Source organism: Caretta caretta, chromosome 2 (assembly GCF_965140235.1).
Source record: "Caretta caretta isolate rCarCar2 chromosome 2, rCarCar1.hap1, whole genome shotgun sequence".
NCBI classification, from domain to species: Eukaryota; Metazoa; Chordata; order Testudines; family Cheloniidae; genus Caretta; species Caretta caretta.
Genome location: NC_134207.1, coordinates 110,742,055 through 110,763,810, shown reverse-complemented (window position 1 = coordinate 110,763,810; position 21,756 = coordinate 110,742,055). Strand labels below are relative to the sequence as shown.

The 21,756-nt window shown below is 43.3% G+C and overlaps 1 protein-coding gene across 5 annotated transcripts in view; it reads left to right on the top strand.

Annotated features, from left to right (window-relative positions):
* The window catches only part of RANBP9 (RAN binding protein 9), a 70,825-nt gene that overhangs the window by 7,092 nt on the left and 41,977 nt on the right, over positions 1 to 21,756 (top strand). For all 5 annotated transcript variants that reach the window (XM_048839945.2, XM_048839943.2, XM_048839944.2 and 2 more), the window contains exon 2: positions 1,968 to 2,079. In XM_048839945.2, coding sequence (XP_048695902.1) covers positions 1,968 to 2,079 — 112 coding nt within the window. The remainder of the gene's footprint in view (positions 1 to 1,967; positions 2,080 to 21,756) is intronic.

The following is a 21,756-nucleotide window of genomic DNA, read 5'->3' as shown; positions in this document are numbered from 1 at the left end:
AAGCTCTCTACTTTAGGTAATGTAGAGAAAAAGGTGGGGATGCTTTACAGGTGTGTGTGACGTTTGAGATACTCGGCCGACTGCATTCCTTGCAGTGGAATTCACTGTCAAAAGTGATAACCGCAGATCATCTGAGACAAAAACCCGTATATTTAAAATTCAGCGCCTACATAGGAACAATAAGGAAACTTTTGAAGGGACAGAAACTTGAAATGGAGTCAGTTTTTAAAATGAGCTAAAAGTAGTTTGGGGTGCCACTTTCTCCTGAGTCTCCCTGGCAATATAGTGGCTTTACAGTTGCGTTTTCTTAGTTCATAAAATGTTTTTGTCTTCTGTTGTATGAAAGGCCCACACAAATAGCGGAAACTGACTTGAATATACAGTGGAAGCAATTAAACGAACTACAGAAATCACTTTCAAATGGATAAAGTAAACTTGGGAAAATATTTTTTCTGTAGTCAGTTCTTTGGTTTTACTTGTAAACAGGTTGGAATTTTTTTTAACACAAGTAATTTCTAAATTAATAGTACCGCCTTTAAACACAACAGTCAGAGTTCATGCTCTGCTCACAAGCTTCAGAGAGGCCCCTTTAAGGCTTTGGCTGCTTATTAGGCCCAAGGACTTCTGTATAGACAAGTCTGGCAACCTAATTTATGGCATCTAAACAATGAACTGCTAACACTTAAGAACAAAACAAAAACTTATTCTGGAACTCCTAGAGCTGTAGATTTGCTTATTACTCTAATAGAATCATCCTGGGGTAATTATAACTTACCAGTGTTGAGAAATACAATAAGTGCATTCAGTCTTGTAATTTGAGTACATGGCAGGAGCATGACTTGACTGCAGAAAGTAAATTACAGGCTACTTATAACTTTCAGTAAAAAATCAATGTTGGATTATTCATACAGTTTTAAATTAAAAAAGAGGTTATTAATGACACATACTAAAGGTAGTACACAGCCAACTAGAATTTGAAAACCACTGTCCAAGGCCAAAAACACAGAGATTAGGACTTCTTGCAGTAGCAGATTGATATAGCATTTGCTGTTTTGTAACCAAAAGAGCAGGGCCTACGTTTACTTATTTGAAGACTTTATGAAGTTAATGCAGTGTTCCCCAGCCTTTCTTGTGGGAATAGCAATATGCTATTCCCAGAAGACCGTGGCGGGCGCTGGACACCTTGCCGTCGAAAAGCGGCAGCGAGAAGAAGCGCCGCCACCGAAATGCTGCAGAGAAACGGCAACGCTTCTCGGCGGCATTTAGGCGGTGGGGTGTCCTTTGGGCGCACAGAAATGCCCCGGTGGGTGCCATGGTGCCTGCGGGTGCCATGGTGCCTGCGGGCACCGCGTTGGGGACCCCTGGGTTAATGCATTGTTGAAATCAAAGAAATTCAGAACATGGAAATAAGCCACCTGCTGTGCTTGCTGTAAAGTAACTGACCGTTTTATTGTAGACAACAGTAACAAAATATCTTGAAATTGTTTTAAAGAAATATAAGTATACCAAGCAGTAGATTAAACTCAATTGTATCACATTTCAGTTTATAAAAATCAGTAAATGCTGTGCAACTGAGAAGCCATGCAACGCTTTCAAGACTTATTATGTGGACTGTTGTCCAATTATATAGCCACATTTTATTGCAAACAGAATGAATCTTGTTTTGTAATTGTTTGTTTTCAGATATCTGTAAAGCCTTTTTTAAGCAGCACAGACAGAGTATGTCTCTCGGCATGTTTAGACAAAGGACAATGGCTAGCATATTCTAAACACGTTCATAATAACATTACTTCATATGCTGTTCCATACACAAATAATGAGTCTGATCAGAAATTTTTTATGCACTGAAGTAAATTGACTACTCAAATCCTTTATTTTGAACAACTGACTTGTACACTGTCAAACTTGCACTTCTACAGTTTACTTTAGGTTTTAATGTAAATTAGTATATTTTAACTGTTTTGCAGGTCATGGCAAAACTCCAAAGGATGCTGCTTCAGTTCGAGCCACACATCCTATACCTGCAGCCTGTGGAATATACTATTTTGAAGTTAAAATTGTCAGTAAAGGAAGAGATGGGTAAGCATTGAATGTATCTGTTTGTTTTCATACTGTTTTTCTGCCTTTCTGGAAGAGTTGCACTTCACATATTTCTATATCTCCATACCAGTTTTCGTTTAATCAGTCTGATCGCTTCAAAGTCAAAACGCATTATTCAATTAAAAAATACTTTATAGCAACTAGATGGCTCAGGAAACTGGTAACAATGCATACAGTGAACTTTTTACCTCTCAGCATTTTAAAGCTAGCCTTCTTCATTACTGACCAGAAATTACCATCTGGCAGCCTGTGGTAGATGAATTACTTAGTCTTGGTTCATTTTCCAATAGTTAAGGATCCTGATTATAAAAAACACAGTAATTAGCATCCTTGTTGGCAGTTTTGGCAGAGGAGTTACGGATTGAATGGCCACAAAGACTGAGCCTGCTCTCTTAGGTGTCTTCCTTTCACAATGTGGTGGAGGCATGTTCTTAAGCTAACATTAAGGAGCTTGCACAGCTACCACCCAACACTGTCCATTATGTGGCCAAATGGAGAAGTTTATTGTCTGGGACTGTCAATCCAGTACCTTTTTCAAGTACTGTATTCATTTTAAAAAGTAAATGACATTTGTGTATATTAAACTACTTGGCATTGAACTATTGTTGAAAACATTTCAAATGTTAAATATGCTGAGTAGATGTTTAGTAATTAAGCAATGACCCCCTGGAAAGAACACAAGGTCTTGAACAGTTGAGCAAGTACAGCTGCTATTTTCCAGAGTGTTTCAGTTTGTGAAAGTCATCATGAGTGTGTCTCTTGTATCTCAGAACTTCCAGGCTGCGTTGCTTCGTAAAAAGGTACATTATCTATCCAGGTAAGGGCTTACTGGGAAAATTCCTCAGTGTGAATAAATAAATAAAGGTGGGTTGGCAAATATGCCTCAATTATATGGGGAACGTTTGTCTTTCGTTTTTTGGTGGGGAAGTTCTAAAAGCAGTAGTATATTTATATATATTTTTTTTTTGCTTGGGGGACTGCCCACTGTAACACTTTTGTGGTGTTGCTCTGACAAAAGGTGAGTAATCCTTCTCCGATGTGGTTTAGTAAGTGTATCGTGATAGCATCTAAAGGCCAGAGTAGTATTGGTGTTTCATTGTTACAGGCGTTGTACAAGCATGTAATAGACTTTGAGGTTCCCTAGGCCAGGAATTTTTGTGACAGTTTTTTCTCTTGCCAAGATTATTCAGCTTCAGTAAAGGTGTCAAGAACAGTTAATTTCACTTTGTCCCATTACTTCACCTTCTTTTAAGACACCAGCAAGTCCTCCTTGAGGTAATGGGTAACCTTTTGTCTTTTGGTCAGAGCATGGACTACGTAGGGACATATTGGGAAGACAGCCTCTCAACAGAATATGGTGCAAAGACAGGAAGCTAGCTGAGGGATTGTAGGAGGGGTTGGGGGATCAGAAGAGGAAGTTTACTAAAGCAGTCTTTTGGATAGATGTGGTGAGAGTTTAGAAGATTTTTTTACGGCATGTCAAGTGACTGCTAGTGCATGAACAAAGATTTTGGCAGTGAGAATAGTGGGGCAAGAGTGGATTTTGATTGAGTTAATGTGGAAGAAGCAATGGAGATTGGATATGGGGTGGGATGGGGTACCAGTGGGTTATAAATCAGATTACACTGAGGTTGCAAGCCTGGGAGACAGGAAGGATAATAGTAGTCAGTGGAGATAAGGGAGTTAGAGGAGAGGGAAATAATTAGTTTTGGTTTTGGAATGATTAAATTTGAGATGGCTGCACGTGAGGGTGCCCTAAAGTTTCCTCTTGAAGCTCTGTAAGACAACTTTTTGGGTGTTCTTGATGCGATGGTCTCTGTGGCTTACCTAACTCCTTCTGACAGTTCAGCCATCCCACCTTGTTTTTCCAAGTGGCTGTCTCAGGCTGTGTCTGCCCTTCAAGAGCAATACTGGCACAACTGGGTCACTTCAGCTACTGCACTGTGCTGTAGACACTAGCTACAGCGATGGAAGGGCTTTTCCTCATCAGTATAGTAAATCATCCCTACCCCGCCCCGAGAGGCAGTAGCTAGGTAGATGGAAGAAAACCTACTCCAAAGAGCCAAACAATATAGCTTAAGACAGAAGGCAACAAGTGACTCTAACAAACAGGGGAAGGAATAGGGAAAGGTAATAGTATTAAGATTATAAGCTGTTTGGAACAGGGACCATCTTGTTCTGTTTTCTACATGCCTCACATAGTGAGATTGTAGTCCATGATGGTTGGGGAGCTCATAGGTGCCACCACAGTACAAATAAACAATTGCACAAGTTGATTGTTTCCAATTTCTTTAAAATGTGTTAGTTTAAAAAAAAATCAACCAACCACTGCCTTGTTTCTAGTATTTGCTTTGTTATCCTGTGCCTCTTTCTGGATAGTTTTACTCCTTAAGCCTCTGCCTATTTCTAGAGTCTGTTTGGTTTTTATCTTCTCTTAACTCCGCCCCCGCCCGTTTGTTTTGGTGGCACTCTGTGGCCACGTCTACACTACCCGCCGGATCGGCGGGTAGTGATCAATCTGTTGGGGATTGATTTATCTCGTCTAGTGTAGACGCGATAAATTGATCCCCGATCGCTCTGCTGTCGACTCTGGAACTCCACCACTGCAAGTTGTGGAAGCGGAGTCGACGGGGGAGTAGTGGCTGTCGATCCCGCTCCGCGAGGACGTGAAGTAAGTGATTCTAAGTTGATCTAAGATACGTCGACTTCAGCTACGCTGTTCTCGTAGCTGAAGTTGCGTATCTTAGATCGATCCCCACCCCCAGTGTAGACCAGGCCTGTGAAACATTGGGAAGGGAGGTGGGAATGGTGAAAGATGAGAGAGGAGGAATGAAGGGGAGTAGAGGAACAAAGGATGTAGGCATGGAGAAGAGGAAATAGGGAAAAGTGTGGCAATAAGGATCAGGTGGCATGAAAAGTCAGAATAAGTAATAACTAAATGTCAACAAGAACTCCTTTAACACCAGTTGGAAATGTCAGTGGTGTTGATTTGGAGAAATGCAGGCTCAGTGTCAGGAGGAATGTTTAGATATCAGTCTGTAAAAGTGTACAAGCCTCTGCTGATCCAGCAGCCTTTTTTGGAGAGCTGGAGACTTCTAAGATTTGACTATGGTGCCTGGGAAGCAGCTGTTGGGACTCATTATCTGTGAGCAAGGCCACAATGGCTCCAGTAAGAAGGGTGGGTAGGGCATGGTGAGGAACCTAAAACAAAAACCTGTGTTCCCTTACGTCCCTTGACTGTCAAGCTAAAAACACTGCTTCCAGAAAAGTCTATTCATGCATTTAAAAATAGTGGGAGTGATGCCTTGTTTCAAATATTGACTCCAATACACTGTCACTTACTGTTATAGGCAACCCTCATCAGTATAAAAAAAACACATTTGTGCTTTGGTAAACATTGGGTATCACAGTACTTACTGACAAAATGTTCCGTGATGCACTTGGGGAAATGTTTCTTGGTTATTGTATCAATGAGATGGTTATATATATTAAACCTTTCTCTAAGGTGTTGAATGCATGCCTTATTTACTGTAATTTTGTATTGGAAAACTGAAGTCAGGTGTGTGTTTTTTTTTTTTATGTGACTACTCAAAAATGTAAAGTTAGTGCTCGGGAACATGAGTGGCCAATAGTACTTGTCTGAGTCAGGCATTGTACAGTCAAGCACTTTGCTAGCTTCTGCACACAGCTCTCAATACATGCAGTCTGATCTTGGTCTCTAGAACGGTTACTGGACTATGCCAAATTGTGGTGGTCTAGAGGTGATGATAAATGGAGCTAAGATGAGATCACTAATCCATTTTTTCTTTAGTGACCCTCACTGAGATTTGAGCCGTAGTCTCCAGACCCACTGTATAATCATAGAAATTGTAGGACTGGAAGGTACCTCGAGGTCATCCACAACCTCCCTAGGAAATTTTATTCCAGTGCTTAACTACCCTGGCAGGAAGATTTTCCTAAAGTGCCCTTGCTGCCATTGAAACCCATTGCTTCTTGTCCTATCCTTACAGATTAAGGCAGGGGTGGGCAAACTTTTTGGCCCAAGGGCCACATCGGGGTACAAAACTGTACGGAGGGCTGGGTAGGGAAGGTTGTGCCCCCCAAACAGCCTGGCACCTGCCCCCTGTCTGCGCTCTTCAAAACCCCTGGCCCATGCAATCCCCGCTCCTTGTCCCCTGACTGCCCCCTCCCGGGACCCCTGCCCCTAACGGCGCGCCCCCCCCCCGAACCTCTGCTTTATCCAACTGCTCCCTGTTCTCTGACTGCCCCCCCATCCAACAACCCCCTGCCTGTCCCCCAGGACCAACTGCCCCTTATCCAACGCCCCGGCCCCCTTACCATGCTGCTCAGAGCAGCATGTCTGGCTGCTGTGCCGCCCGGCCGAAGCCAGACACGCTGCTGCGCTGCCCCGCATAAGCAGGCAGCCTCGCTGCCCAGAGCGTTGCCTGTGCAGTGGTGTGGCTGGGGGGGGAGATGGAACAGCGGGGGAGGGGCCGGGGGCTAACCTCCCAGGCCAAGAGCTTGGGGGACAACCAGGACGGTCCTGCAGGCCATAGTTTTCCCACTTCTGGATTAAGGAGAACAATTTTTTCATCTTCCTTCTTGTAACAGCCTTTTATTACTTGAAAACTGTCTTGTCCCTCCTCAGTCTTCTCTTCTCCAGACTAAACAAACCTAGTTGTTTCAATCTTTCCTCGGAGATCATATTTTCTAGACTTTTAATAATTTTTGTTGCTCTCCTCTGGACTTTCTCCAGTTTGTTCACATCTTTCCTGAAATGTGACACCCAAAAGTGGACACAATACTTGAGGTGAGGCCTTATCAGTGTGGAGTAGAGTGGAAGAGTCTTGCTTACAACACTTCTGCTAATAAATCCCAGAATGATGTTTGGTTTTTTTTTTTTTTTTTGAAACAGTGTTACACTGTTGACTCCTATTTTGCTTGTGATCCACTGTAAGCCGCAGATCCCTTTCTGCCGTACTCCTTCCTAGGCAGTCATTTCCCATTTTGTCTATATGCAATTGATTGTTCCTTCCTAAGTGGAGTACTTTGCATTAGTCCTTATTGAATTTCATCCTGTTTACTTCAGACCATTTCTCCAGTTTGTCCAGGTCATTTTGAATTTTAATCCTATCCTCCAAAGCACTTGCAATACCTCCCAGCTTATTTTTCGTGAACTTTATAACTGTACTCCCTATGCCATTATCTAAATAATTGATGAAGATATTGAACAGAATGGGACTCAGGACTGATCCCTGCAGGATCCCACTCAATATGACCTTTCAACTTGACTGTGAACCACTGATAACTACTCTCAGGGAATGGTTTTCCAACCAGTTACCCACCCACCTTATAGTAGCTCCATCTAGGGCTAGGCTGTATTTCCCTAGTTTGAGAAGGTCACGTGAGACAGTTCCAAAAGTATTACTAAAGTCAAAATATACCACATCTATTGCTTTCCTCCTATCCTTAAGGCTTTTGTTACCCTGTTAAAGAAAGCTCTTCGGTTGGTTTGACATGTTTTGTACTTGACAAATCCATGTTGACTGGTACTTATTGCCTTATTATCTTCTAAGTATTTGCAAAATGATTGCTTGATTATTTGTTCCATTATCTTTTTGGGTATTGAAGTTAAGCTGACTGGTCTGTAATTCCCTGGATTGTCCTTATTCTCCTTTTTATCGATTTGGCACTATATTTGCCCTCTTCTAGTCCTCTGGAGTCTCTCCCAAGATACTTGCTAATGGCTCAGATATCTCCTAAGTCAGCTCCTGGCATATTCTAGGATGGATTTCATCAGGCTCTGGGGACTTGAAGACATCTAACTGGACTAAGTAATTTTTAACATGTTCTTCAGATAGTGTTTCTATGGGTGCTCCGCTGTAGGTGTGTCTGCATCCCTGCACTTCTGATCAGAGGTCTTCGGTAGCACTGTCTGTTCGGCTTGCACATGCGTTCTCTCCCACTCATGCTCTGCCTTGAGGCTAACTAGTGCTGTGTGGGCTAAAACCCTCATTTCCTTCTCAGTTGCCCCTGGATAGAGATACTTTACCTCTTAGAATCCCTTTATCTTAGATGTTCTTAGTGTGATAGGGTTTCAGTTACATTTTGTCCCTTCCCTGTTAAAATATATTTATCCCTTTCCCTCCCTCCTTCCCCCCCGCCCCCCACCAGAGATTGTCCCCAGCAAGGGGCATGTCTGATACCTCTTAAGCCCAGGGGAGCCTCTCCTGCAGAGAGGCCATACCAATAACAGATGGACATTCCCACTGTGTCCATTGCCTCAGAGAGGCCCACATTCCACAGAAGTGTACTTTTTGCCAGTAGCTAAATGCCTGATTCTGGGAAAAACTGGAACTAAAGCTGAAACTGCTCCTGGTGGAGGGACCTCTGCAACCAACCCAGTTCCCGAGGCTCACCTCATCAAAGAGACATTACTGCAGCCTTCTACCTCCAAAGGGGGTGAACCAAGGAAGAAACCTTCAGATTCCAAAAAAGAGAGCTACGAGCCCTCACAGTGAGCCCTGAGGAGATCTCCGGCACGTTTGGTCATTTCAGTACCGATGGCTCCTAAGCATAGAACCAACAAATCGCGTGGGTCATTCAGTGCAGACACTGCTACTAAGCCAAGGACCCTATAGGCACAGGTGCTGAGGCAGTGGTACCACCAGTTGGAGATAGGAGTATGGGCTGTACCACTGCCTCCGTGAAGAGAGCACCAGTGTGGAAGACCCCTGTACTGATGACAGCTAAACAACCTTGTTCGGACTGCTCATCTTGGCCAACGTCGCCAGATTGCTTGGTACTGACAAGTCAGCAATGGAAAGGCCTGATAATACTGATTGCCACGGTACCATAGGAATTTTGGTTTTCTAAGGATCTGGTGGTATCTGAGAGTACCCTTTACTTCGTGCTGGAGCCCCAGTACCGGGCACAATTTGACCACTGGAGTCACCACGGTACCGAGCTGTTCACCTCCAGTCTCCTTGTCTGCTCCACCAATATCCAGTGAAGACTCTCAATACAACCAGGAGGATGCTCTCTCTCGCCACTCTTGTTATGCTCCTTCCCACCATCAATCTGGGCCTTCCCAGATACACCTTTTGTTCTGGACCTCAACCACCAGGATATGACCAGCAATGGGCTCTGCCACCCATGCCCTTTCCACCACCCCAGTGGCCTTACTGGATCCATGGGTGGCCTATAGGCACCAGACCTCCTGGGCATCTAGTGTCACCCCCCAGGAATCCGTGAGGTCCCCTCCCTCTGCCTCCATATCTAGAGCCTCCTGAGCAACAGGAGATTGGACTAGAAGAGGAGGCCACATCACAATCTAATTTCTTTTCCTTGTTTCCAGATGAGGCAGTGATGCCCACTCCTGCATCCATGGCAGAGGTTTTCAAGACCTTACAAAGAGAGTGGTGGATACACTGAAAATCCCTCTAGAGGAGGTGAAGGACACCCACCATAAGTTCCTGGACATATTACATACATCCTCCTCAAGGATTGCCCTCCCCATCAACGAGGCCGCTTTTTGATCTGGCCAAGCTTATATGGTAAACACCAGCACTGGTCACACCGACATGTGAAAAGGCCGGCAAAATGTATTATGTGCCCCTCAAGGATATGGAATTTCTCTTCTCTCACTTTTCACCTGATTCCATCGTGGTGGATGTGGTGAAACTCCAGTGGCCGTCAGCATCACTCGAAATCCACCCCTAATGATAGGGACTGGAAAAGACTTGACTTGTTTGTGAGGAAGGCCGACCTGCTCTTCTGCAACTTTTCAATTCCAAATTGCAAACTACCAGGCCCTAAGGGCCAAATAAAATCCTATGAACTATGCCAAATTTAACACCTTTATTGAACACCTGCCAGAGTCTCTGACCGATTTCATGCCATCATTCATGAGGGACAGTTAGTGGAGAGAATAGCACTCTAGACCGCACTAGATACTATGGGTACTGTGGCCTGCTCGATTTCAGCAGTGGTTGTGATGCAATGGGTGTCATAGCTGCATCTTTTGGGGCTGCTGAGGGAGGTTCAGATAATGGTTGAGGACCTCCCCTATAAAGGCTTGAAACTGCAGATAAAACCAGTGCCTCACTCTACAGTCTGAAAGATTCCAGGGCCACACTATGGTTACTGAGATCTATATACCTGGACAGAAAAGGAAATTTAGTCCTCAGTCTTCTCATAAGTCACATCTGACTCAGTACCCACCACAGCGCTACTATGACTACAGCGGAATAAGTCCAAATTTCAAAGGTGCAGACCATCAGGTCTTCCATTTCACAACCTTCCACCTCAAAACACCAGTTTTGACTCGTTGGTCACGGCCCCGAGAGATCACTACCGATAACACCAGCTGCAATTTTCCGACCTCTCTCATCCCTTTGGATGCCACCTTGATCTGTTATGTCAAAATTGGGAACACACAATTTCCAAACCCCATCTGTCAGATGTTCTCTCCAATGGGTATTCAATTAATTTAACCCCCCTCTCTGCCCTTCCTCAGGCACCCTTCTCACAAGAGACTGTTAAGATAGGAAATAGGAGGTAGGAGTTGATCTATGCCTAGGAGCCATAGAACCTGTTCCTGTACATCTCTGAGGCAAAGGTTTTTATTTCCAATATTTCTTGATCCCCCAAGAAACTGAGTTTGGAGACTTATACTGGATCTCAGAGCACTGAACAAAGTTGTGAAGGCTCAGAAATTCAAGATGGTCACACTAGCAGTGATTATTCCATCTCTAGAACAGGGAAATTGGTTCTCCGCTCTTAACCTCCAGGATGCCTGTTTCCACATATGTTCTGCCATCCCACAGATGATTCCTCCGGTTTACCCTAGGTCAGGACCATTACTAATACAGAATACTCCCCTTCGGCCTCTCATTGACTTCCAGAGTATTCTAAAAAGTTCTCTCCATAGTAGTGGCTCACCTATGCACTTGGGGGGTCATGATCTACCCATACAAGGACTGTCCCCTCAGGGGCCCACTCCTTCGATGATGGCCACCCACAGAACTGTGGAAATATTTACAAAGCTAGGGTTACAAATCAATGTCCAAAAGTCAGCCTTAACTCCGGTACAGCAATTGGAGTTTATAGGGGCTGATCTCTATTCCTTGCAAGCAAGAGCGTTCCTTCCACAACAGATTCCACAGTCTGTCCATGCTCATAAGTTCAGGCCAGTCCATAGACATCAGCCAGGCATTGGCACACTTTTGTAATATCTTACGCCAGACTATACATGAGGTGTATTCAGACACGGTTCAATTTGGCTCACAGACCAAACAAAAACAGGTTAGACAAACATCTCTTGATGCCCTCCAGGATCAAACACTTGCTGGGTCTTTCTACCAACCCAGGGAATGTTTGCACAGGGGTCCGGTTTGCACACTCTACACCCCTGACATTGCTTCTCACTATGGATGCATCCCTCATAGGTTGGGGAGCACATCTCAACAACCTCATACTCAAGGCAAGTGGTAGTCCATGGAGAGGACTCTCCACATCAACCTCCTTGAACTCAGAGTAGTCGGGAATGCTTTTGCTCTTTCTTCCACTGGTCAGAATATGCACATGAAGATCATGACAGATGACACGGCGTGCATGTATTACGTAAAGTGTCAGAGGCTCCAGATCATTATCCTTATGCACAGTAGCACTAAAGCTATAGAACTGGTGCATTCACTACAGTGTTCTAATATCAGCAGTCTACCTACCAGGGATGCAGAATATAATAGACAGTCTCAGTTGCAAGTTCTCACACGACCATGAGTGGGAAGTGAACCCAGCAGTACTCCACAGCGTATTCTGTCAGTAGGGGACATCAACAACAGACTTATTTGCTACTTACTTGAACAGGACATGCTCATGCTATTGCTCCAGGGCTTGCCTCGAACAGCACTCATTAGGGGACATGCTCATTCTTCCATGCAACAAGGGCCTTCTATATGCCTTCCCCCATTCCCTTTGCTGTTGAAAGGCCCGTTAAACATAAAAAGGGAAAAAACAAATGTCATGCTAATTGCTCCCACCTGGGCTGAGGCAGATGTGGTACCCGTACCTGTCACAGTTTGCGACATGTCCACAGATCCCTCCTCAACCCACACCTTACCTCCTCTCGCAGAACAAAAGACACATTCTCCATCCCAATCTATGGATGTTCCGTCTCAAGGCTTGGGTCCTTCATGGTTCCAACATGGTTCCTGCTCCAAGGAGATACAGGAAATACTACTACACAGTAGAAAATTGGCTACCCATCATACTTACCTGAAAAAGTGGACTAGGTTTCAGGTTTGGTGTAATTCCAGACAAATTACCCCAACATCATCTTCTCTCCTCGTGGTGTTAGACTACATGCTGGATCTCAAGGGGTCAGGGCTGTTCTTCAGTTCGCTCAAAGTACACCTGGCAGCCATGCTGACTTTCCATCTACAAGTAGAGGGTTACTCAGTTTTATCACACCCAACCACAAAGAGATTCCTCAAGGGCACAGTGAACCTCTTTCCCCAACCCAGACATCCAACTCCAATGTGGGACCTAAATCTAGTTTTAAAGAGCCTCACTAGACTTCCTTTTGTACCTGTGGCCACTTGCTTGCTCACATACTGTCAATGAAGATAGGTTTTCTGGTAGCCATCACCTCAGCAAGGAGAATAGGGAAAATTAGTGTCACTAATGGCATATTTTCCCGCCCACCCCGCTAACAGTATTCTTTAAAGACAAGGTTACCCTTGGGTCATACCCAGAGTTCATCCCAAGGGTGACCTCGTCTTTTCATATAAACCATCTGATCACCTCCTGACGTTTTACCCTAAGCCTCATCATGATAACAAGGAGGCTATACTGCACATGCTAGACATTAGGAGAGCCCTGGCCTTTTACCTGGATAGGATGAAGGCCTGTAGGAAATCTTCTGAGCTTTCCCTTTCCATTGTGGAAAGGTCTTAAGGCACAGTGATATTGGCCCAGACGCTCTCCAAATGGGTCTTGAACTATATTAGACATTGCTATCATGTTCTCAGTGTGGTACCTCCATCTGCAATCTGTACACACTCCACAAGATCAGTTTCCTCCTTTGTCGCCTTCTTCAAGAATGTTCCTATCTTGGAAATCTGCAGGGCAGTGACCTGGGCATCTGTGTATAGCTTCGCAGAACATTAGTGGAGTCTCTGCTTCCGATGTTCTCTTTGGCTCTGCAGCATTATCATCCATAACAGACTCGACTCCAAAGTCCCAACTTCCCATGGGGGATTCTGCTTCACTACTCGAAGAAGAGAGTTACTGACCTTGTGCAGTAACAATGGTTCTTTGAGATGTGTGTCCCTATGGGTGCTTCACAACCCTTCCTTTTCCCTTCTATTTTGGAGTTCTCAATAGGGACTCTGCATCAGAGAAGGAACTGAGGGTGGTTTGCCCACGCAGTGCTAGTTAGCCTCGAGGCAGAGCACGAAGTGGGGGGAGAGCGCATGTGCGGGCCAGACTCTGCTACCAAAGAGATCTGATCAGAAGTGCAGGAACGCAGACATGCCTACGGTGGAGCACCCATAGTGGGGACACATCTCGAAGAACTATCATTACTGCACAAGGTGAGTAACTCTCTTTCCGTATTTTAACCTCAGGTCCTACATCATTTTCACTGGTGTTGCCTACGTTACACACACAGTTGCTATTAACCTTTTTGGTGAAAACTGAAACAAAAGTCATTTAGCACTTCTGCCATTTCCATGTTTTCTGTTATTGTCTTCCCCCCTCATTGAGTAATGGGCTTACCCTGTCCTGGGTCTTCCTCATGCTTCTAATGTATTTGTAGACTAGTTTCTTGTTACCACTTATGTAGTCTGACCTCATATATCACAAACCACTAGACATCACTCAGGTATCTCTGTATGAAACCCAAAAACATTAGACCAAAGTGTCTACATTCTTAGGAGATTTTACTGTGTGCCACAGGCAGAGAACAGGAGAGATTAAGGTGCCATTGGGGCCCCTGCAATAGCAGGGAATTGATTAGATGAGAGATGCCCATATGGTCCCAGCTGGTGAACCACACCTCATTGCACAGAAAGGTGAAAAACCCCCAAGATCCCAGCCAATCTGACCTGGTGGAAAAATTCCTTGCTCGCCCCAGCTCTGGTGAATTACTGCGACCCTGAGCATGTGAGCAAAACAGAAGCCAGGCATCTGGAAAGAGGATTCGCTGTACCATCCTAGAACACTGGTCCACCTTGTCTTGTGTTCTGTCTCCAGCTGTGGTCCCTGAAGCTTAATTGGAAGACAAAACCAAACTCTTCCTTCTTCCCAGGGATACATCTAGTCAATTGTGCACAGTGGGAGGGGGAGAAACCTCCCTGAGCTATTCAGGCAACTGGTTGAAGTCCTGAAGCATAAGATTTGGTTTATCATTCTCTTTATGCAGAGCTGCACATGTTAAGAACATCTTGAGGGCAATGCAGGCAATCCAGTTCTCCCCTGGGCCTGTGAAGGAAGTGGATGATTGGGAGTAGGGGTGGAGATCTTATAGTCATAGATTCCAAGGCTAGAGGGGATCACCAAGGCCAGACAGCCCACTCCCTACCCTCCCTCTCCAGGCTATAGAATTCCCCCCCAGAAGCTGGATTAAAGTGTTTTAGGAAACAATCCAGTCTTGTCCTAAAGACTTGAAGCGATGGTGAGTCTGCTGCCACCCCTGGTAAACTGCACCAGTGGTCAACCACAATCCCACCAAGGAAACTGAATCTCATTTCAGGGTTGAATCTATCTAACTTCAACCTCCAGCCACTGGATCCTGTCTCACACTTGTCAGCAAAGTCAGAAAACGGTGTTAGGGATGAGTTGTGTTCTTACTTTGAGTTTAGGGACAGTTGTGAACAATGTTATCTCCAAGGAGCATAGCTTCTATCTTACTTATTTGGCTGCCTTGGTATGAAATATTTGAGTGTTTTAGGAGAGAATATGGGTTACGTTAGTAGGAAACCTGTGGTGAGCTTACTATGAAATAAACCGCCCGTAACATGGAATATATGGCTGTTCTAGTAGGAAATAGGAACCTACCTTTGTAGGAAATATGCTGTTGCCATGGTATGAAATGTATGAGTATTTTCAAACAGAACAGGTTGCTAATTTCATATACACTGTACAAATATGAATGTTTAATAAATAACAGTACCTTATAAACTTGGCATTTAAAAAAGTGTACACCTTATTTGGAACATTGTAAATGAAAACAAAGTTTTTAAAACAAAAGTGAGCATACCTTTTTGCTGTAAAGGTCATAAATATGTGTATGCAGGGCCTTACATTGTTCTCTGCATCTTGGGGAGTGGCATGGTGGTAGAATGGCATCTCCCTAGTTTGTGACGGAGTTAAAGGTATCTCCCAAAGCCAGCATTTTCTTTGTTGTTTTGTGGCACAGAATGCCTTGAAAGACCGGTTTCTGGGTGAGGTTGTACTGAATGATCTGTTCCACAATTCAGATATTTTCAGAGATAAAGGGCTGCTGGGGACGCACAGGTTGTGACATAGGCACAGAATGTGGCTGAGTCCTTGAACACAGGTGCCTTAGTCTGCAGGAGGATGATCTTTCCAGCATATTCAGCACCTGTGTCTAAGTTTTAGCCATTTTTCTGTCGTCCTCCCTCTTCTTTTTGTCATGCTTCAGGAGCTCTTCCCTCCACACATCTTTCTGTTCCTCTCTTTGGATGTGTTCAAGAGCTCTTTGAATGCCCTCTCTTGAGCACCTATTTCTGCTATATAGGACAGGCATTTGCTTTATGTTAGCATCCTGTCCTTGGTCATTTCAAAGTCTCAGTAGTTATGGGGGGAAAAAACTAGTTGTTGATCCATCTGTAGTATTTATGCCAACAGTGATTAAAATGTTGACTCTCTCCCCCTCCCCCCCCACCCCCCTTGATGTTGGAATTGCAATCCCTTGGGCTTTTTTGTGTTTTGCTTGGACATGGTAAGACACTTTCAAATTATTTCCATTTTGAGTAGGATCATTGGCCCTGTGGTATGAAGGCAGCAGCAGGGAGTTACTTGCTCCACAACTAGGAGGATAATAAATAAAAGGTGCAGACTGGCATGCTGCTGGCAGAGTGGGGGTGGGGGGGAAGCATCATTCAGCCTAGTTAATTGACTTTACACTTCTGTAGGTTGTGCTTACTATGGAGCAGCAGCTTTCAACTTGGAGTCCGAGGTCCCCTGGGGGGCCACGAGCAGATTTCAGGGAGTCCACCAAGCAGGGCCAGCATTAGACTCACAGGGGTCCAGGGCAGAAAGCCGAAGCCCTGCTGCCCCAAGCCCCGGCACCTGGGGCTGAAGCCTGAGCAACTTACTTTCACTGTGCCCTGGTGGCCCTGGGCAGTTGCCCTGCTTGCTACCCCCTAATGCTGGCTCTGGCTTTTCCATGCAGAAAAACAGTTGTTATAGTACAGATGGGCCATGGAATTTTTATAACATGTTGTGGGAGGCCTCAGAAGGAAAAAGGTTGAGAACCCCTGCTATGGAGGATGTTACACTCAAGTATGTCCACAAGAATCAGAGGAGGAAATTTTTCAGAAAGGCAATGGACAAACCAGGACAATATGCCATGCTACTATGTGCCAGAATAGTGACCCCAGAGCAGGTCTAGCAGTGGAAGAGATCCACAAGCTATCTGAGATTGCTCTATTGCCATGTAATCTCAGTGCTAAATTGGAGTATTACCTTTGTCTTAAACTTTCTTTTGTAACACCCAAGGATCAGCATAAAGTGTACTGCAAAATAAATATGAAATTCACCCACACTGGAACTACTGCAGAATTCTAAAGTACCTTAAAATCTTTCTTTTTGAGATGTTGATGTAGCATGATTTGGTCAGTTTACCTCATAATAACTTGCATTGCCTCAAGGCTGATGGCAGTGATGAAACTAAGATCCAGAAACTTTTTTTTGCTTTCTTTTCTGTACGTGGTGGGTTAAATTCTTATAGTGCTTTACGTTTAATTTTTGTAATGTTTTTGTACCAAGCCTTGTCTGAGTTAGCTCATAATGACTCACATTAGCTAAAAGTGGAGAGGGCAATAATAAAACTGGGCATTAATAAAAGTGAATCCATTGCTTTTTTCTTTTCTGTATTTCCTGCTATGATAAAAAGTGCTTTTCTTTTAAAACTTACTAACTCCCATGGTGCTGCTGTCTTCGGTGGGGGGCATACTTAGGTAGGGGAGGAAACAACAACAAACACACCATGGTAAGGTGTGTGGGAAAGGAGGCAGCAAGATAGTGGTGGCTGAGTTAGCAAAGGGGGGGGGAAATGGCTGAGTTTATATATTCTTTGCCATGGCCTCCATTTTCACCAAGAGGGGTGGGGGTGTAAAAGTTCAGGTGGCAATGTGATTGTAGACAAATATTATGGCATCCTTATTGTATTCAGAAGTAAGTTGCTCAAAACCTCTTTCCCATAAATTTATATAAAAATATACAATACTTAGTGTTCCCCTCCACAGTTTTTCTCTCCTTGTGATGCAGCAGGAACATCTGGCTGTGATTCATTCAGCTCCTGAGTCTCTGGGACTGAGTCCACTTCTGTATCTGCCATAGCAACAGGATATGAGGTTCATCAGTGTAGCTATCTGCATGCTCCGCATCCTCTCCACTGTCAGCAGGGTTTTCTTTGGTGTCCACACAATACAGTAGCTCAGTGATGGCATCTCTCCCAGATATATGAGAGTCACTGTAGCCACAGAACCTCTAAGATCTCTTTATACTCTTAGCCCAGCTGGATCTCTTTTTCCTTAGTGCAGCACTGGGTTGAATCCCTGTTGTGCTTTCTCTCCATTTGTTTGGATAACTACTGGTATACTTGTGTGTTGTGGTGGTTCTACTTCAGATGATTACACACACCTCTCTCCAAAGGGCAATGAAGTGGAAATCTTTGTCACAACAAGACCACACTGATGCATGAGGTATGACTGCCTAATCGATGATCAGGAGAATAACACAGGTATCTGAAACCCACACAAGGTGGAATTGCAAAGGAAAGACTGGCTGCATGCCAGTGATTAAACTGCAAGGTGACAGCCAGCCAGGATAATTCTGGAGCAGTAGAAGGCACACAGGTAAAGAGGCAGGCGACCCAGTTAGTCAACAGAGCAGCATGGGATACCAGCAGGATGACTTGGCAGTAAAATTGTGTAGCATTTGCCACAGAATGGAGATGCACCCACACCTACTCTACTGCGATGAGGGAGGATTTCACCCTCAGCAAACACGCTTCCAAAGTAAAGTTGTTGTTGCATATTCAAAGGCCAGATTTGCAACAATATATTTTGTTGTTATATATAAACAATAACTTCAATGTGAAACAATCAAATTTGTGGTGGGTCAACTTGAAAGTGTAGACAAAACCTAAATCTAGTGGAAAAAACGCACTGGCCTGTTTATGGCTACCCATTTGGCAGATTAAATTTTACAAGAAGAGAATTCAAATAGTTGAACCTTAACCTTTTTGTAATTCCTTAACATTCTGAGAAATTTATATATTGGGTGAAGTGCAAGTAGACAGTTTGTTCTTGTGCTACGTGACTAGTTGGAAACCTCAAGAAAAAGTGTTTAAATTAAAAAGAGGGAAATATAAAAGCCTTTAAATACTATTAGGAATAGTCCTTATCAGCATTTCACCTCTAGTTCTATCGCCAACCTTAAGCTTTTATTCTGCTTTCTCATGGGCTGATTAAAATGATTGTATATGATGTATGGTTAAGATTACACTGTATTTTAAAATATTAGTTCATACCGAGTCTTGCTAGCACTGTATGACTTCATGATTGCCTTCCAGATATTTGGTTTAAGGCCCAGACACTCTCCATTAACCCACCCTCTTCCTCAGTCCACTCATATCAGTACCAAAATTGGGGCTAGATTTTGGGTCGGGGAAGAGGCAAGGAGGGAACTGCATTCTTTAAAATATATACATATCTTTGAGTTGTAGCTATGTTCTCATTCTCACCCTCCCCACGTTCTTTAGTCAAATTGGTCTACAGATTGACTGCATTTTGAAGTGAGTCATGCTCCTTCCTGTTGTTCTCACCATCTTTACATGGACTGTTTTATGCCATGACATGCCCTGAGTGGGGGAGGGGTAACTGTCCCTTGGTTTCTTTGTGACTGCCTCCTAAACTGAGCCCCACTTTATGCCAGTGCTTCTTGTAAGTGCTGCAGTAATTGCCTGGGACAACAGCCTAGAGTCCCATTCTGCACCTTGGTCCTGGCCTGCCGTTGCCTGTTTGCTTTGTCATCCTTTTGTTCTGGGCCCTTCTTAAATCCATAGATTTGCCCTTAATTTTATTTCAATTCCAAAACTATAGAAATTCTTGATATGTGAACCTTAGGGGTGTGGGAAGTAACTGTACAATTCATCTGAGTGTTTCTTTGTACAAGCAATTAATTACTCTGGGCAAATATTTATACTTTTTTAAATCTTTCAGTTCATAAAACACTTAATCCATAGCTCTAGGTGCTGGATAACAAGTAAAAATACAAAAGCTTTATTATTTCAACTAATTTACATGCAGTATTTTAGTACGCAAATAAGAAATCAGTGTAGAAGTTGTGATTTTCAGAAACTAAAAGTGAGAACCAAAGTGTGCAGACTTTTTTTTTCTTCTTCTTCTCTGTTTCACAGATGCATTGATCTGTGTTGAGGTTAACGGTCTTTTGTCAATATTTGATTTCACATACTTCTGACTGATTTCTAGCTCATCCTTTCCTTTTCCAGATTTCTACAATAATATAAATTAATTGAAATACTGTCTAGTTTTACTTTAGTTTCTGTAAAGACGCTATGCTGAAACCCTTTAGCTTTCTTAGCAGTATTAAGGGACTCACATGGTATCCTACAGTAACAGTATGGTTAGTGGGGCGGGGTAGTTAGTGTACCACTTTCTTCACCGGATGAAACCACTGTCTACAGCTATATTAAATGACACATCCCTTTTTGAGACTAATATCCATAGAGCCACCTTTTAAAAGTGATATGAGGTGGAGAGAAGGGGGCAGAAAATTTTTTATCTTCAGAGGCAGGAACGTCATCTGCTCCTTCAGATTAAATGGAAGTTCTGACCAACATGTTGCATGCAGTCTCAAGTTTCAGTGTACTTGATCTCAGTCTTTGATCCTGCAGTTTGACATCATCTTAGTACTGTTCCTTTATAAAATACTGATATAAAAATTTGACTACCAGGCTGAAAAATTGTTTTTAGTGTAATTTTGGTTAATTTTAAATTTTGGACACTTTCTTGTAGTTGGACTTCAAAAAAAAAATCTATCTAAATTTATACTGATTAAATGGTATCCTTTACACTTGCTTACAAAACCCTCTTGTCCGTTGTATTTTGGACAGATTTAAAATTTTCACATTGGAGTCCTTCATATATTGGGGATTATAGACTGGCCTTGTAAATCTGATGCCTTTACATATTTAATGGAAAACTAGGTTTTTCCATTTACGTTATTTGGAATAGTTATGTTGACTCTGTCTTGATCAGTGTCTCAGTAATGTAATTAAAAGTCCAACTCCTAACCCCTTTGTTTACTGACTGATGCTTCAGCTTCTTTGTATCAGAAACTATGGCATTCATCTTTGAAGTGCTGAGGTTCCATCATAGATTGTCAGCACTTCAGGGGTGTGCATGGGATACATCAGACATCACTGGAGGGAATGTTTTTGCATGTAGCGATACATGAGGCAGCAGGGAAGCAGCTAATTGTTTGCGGTGATTGGGAGACGCGACGGGAACCCTGAATTCCCACAAGAGAGCATGTTACATCTATGATGTACTGGTCACTTTCAGGCCATTTAGCCCATGGCCAGTTAGTAGTTATAATTAAAATATCAAGTTAACTTGTACTCATAATAGAATATTTATCTGAAAATCAGATGTATACAAAGAGAAAAATGTTAAGAACAAGCTTATTAGTATAGACTATTTTCAAATTGGCCTAGGGAATATATATATTTTTTTGTTCATTAGCTACTATGCCTTGATTGATTTATGTATGCAGTGTTGTAGTCGTGTTGGTCCCAGGATATTAGAGACCCAAGGTGGATGAGGTAATAGCTTTTAATGGACCAACTCTGAGTACCTTCCCAGACCTGTGTAGCTCAGAAGCTTCTCTCTTTCACCAACAGAGGTTGATGTAATAAAAGATATTACCTTGCTTACCTTGTCTCTTTGATTTATATTATTTGAACTATTCTCAAAACCACAATAAATTGAACAGTTTGCTTGCTAATAACATAAGAATGGCCATACTGGGTCAGATCAATGACCCATGTAGCCCAGGCTTCCAACAGTGGCCAATGCCAGGTGCCCCAGAGGGAATGAACAGAATACGTAATCCTAAAGTGATCCATCCCCTGTTACCAGTTCCCAGCTTCTGGCAAACAACATTCAAAGACCATGATTAGGGTTATTAGACTGACTTTAATAAATGTCTTTTAAAAATATACATTAATGTTTCTAAATCTGTATGTAGTCTATAAATGTATGTATTTGGTAAAGTAATTTGTCTCTGCATTTTCTCAAGGGGTTGGTGGACTCTCCAGGGGTTCATCTTTCTCTGGAATTGCCTTCTCTTTAGCAAAGCTGCTTTGATTTCCCCCTC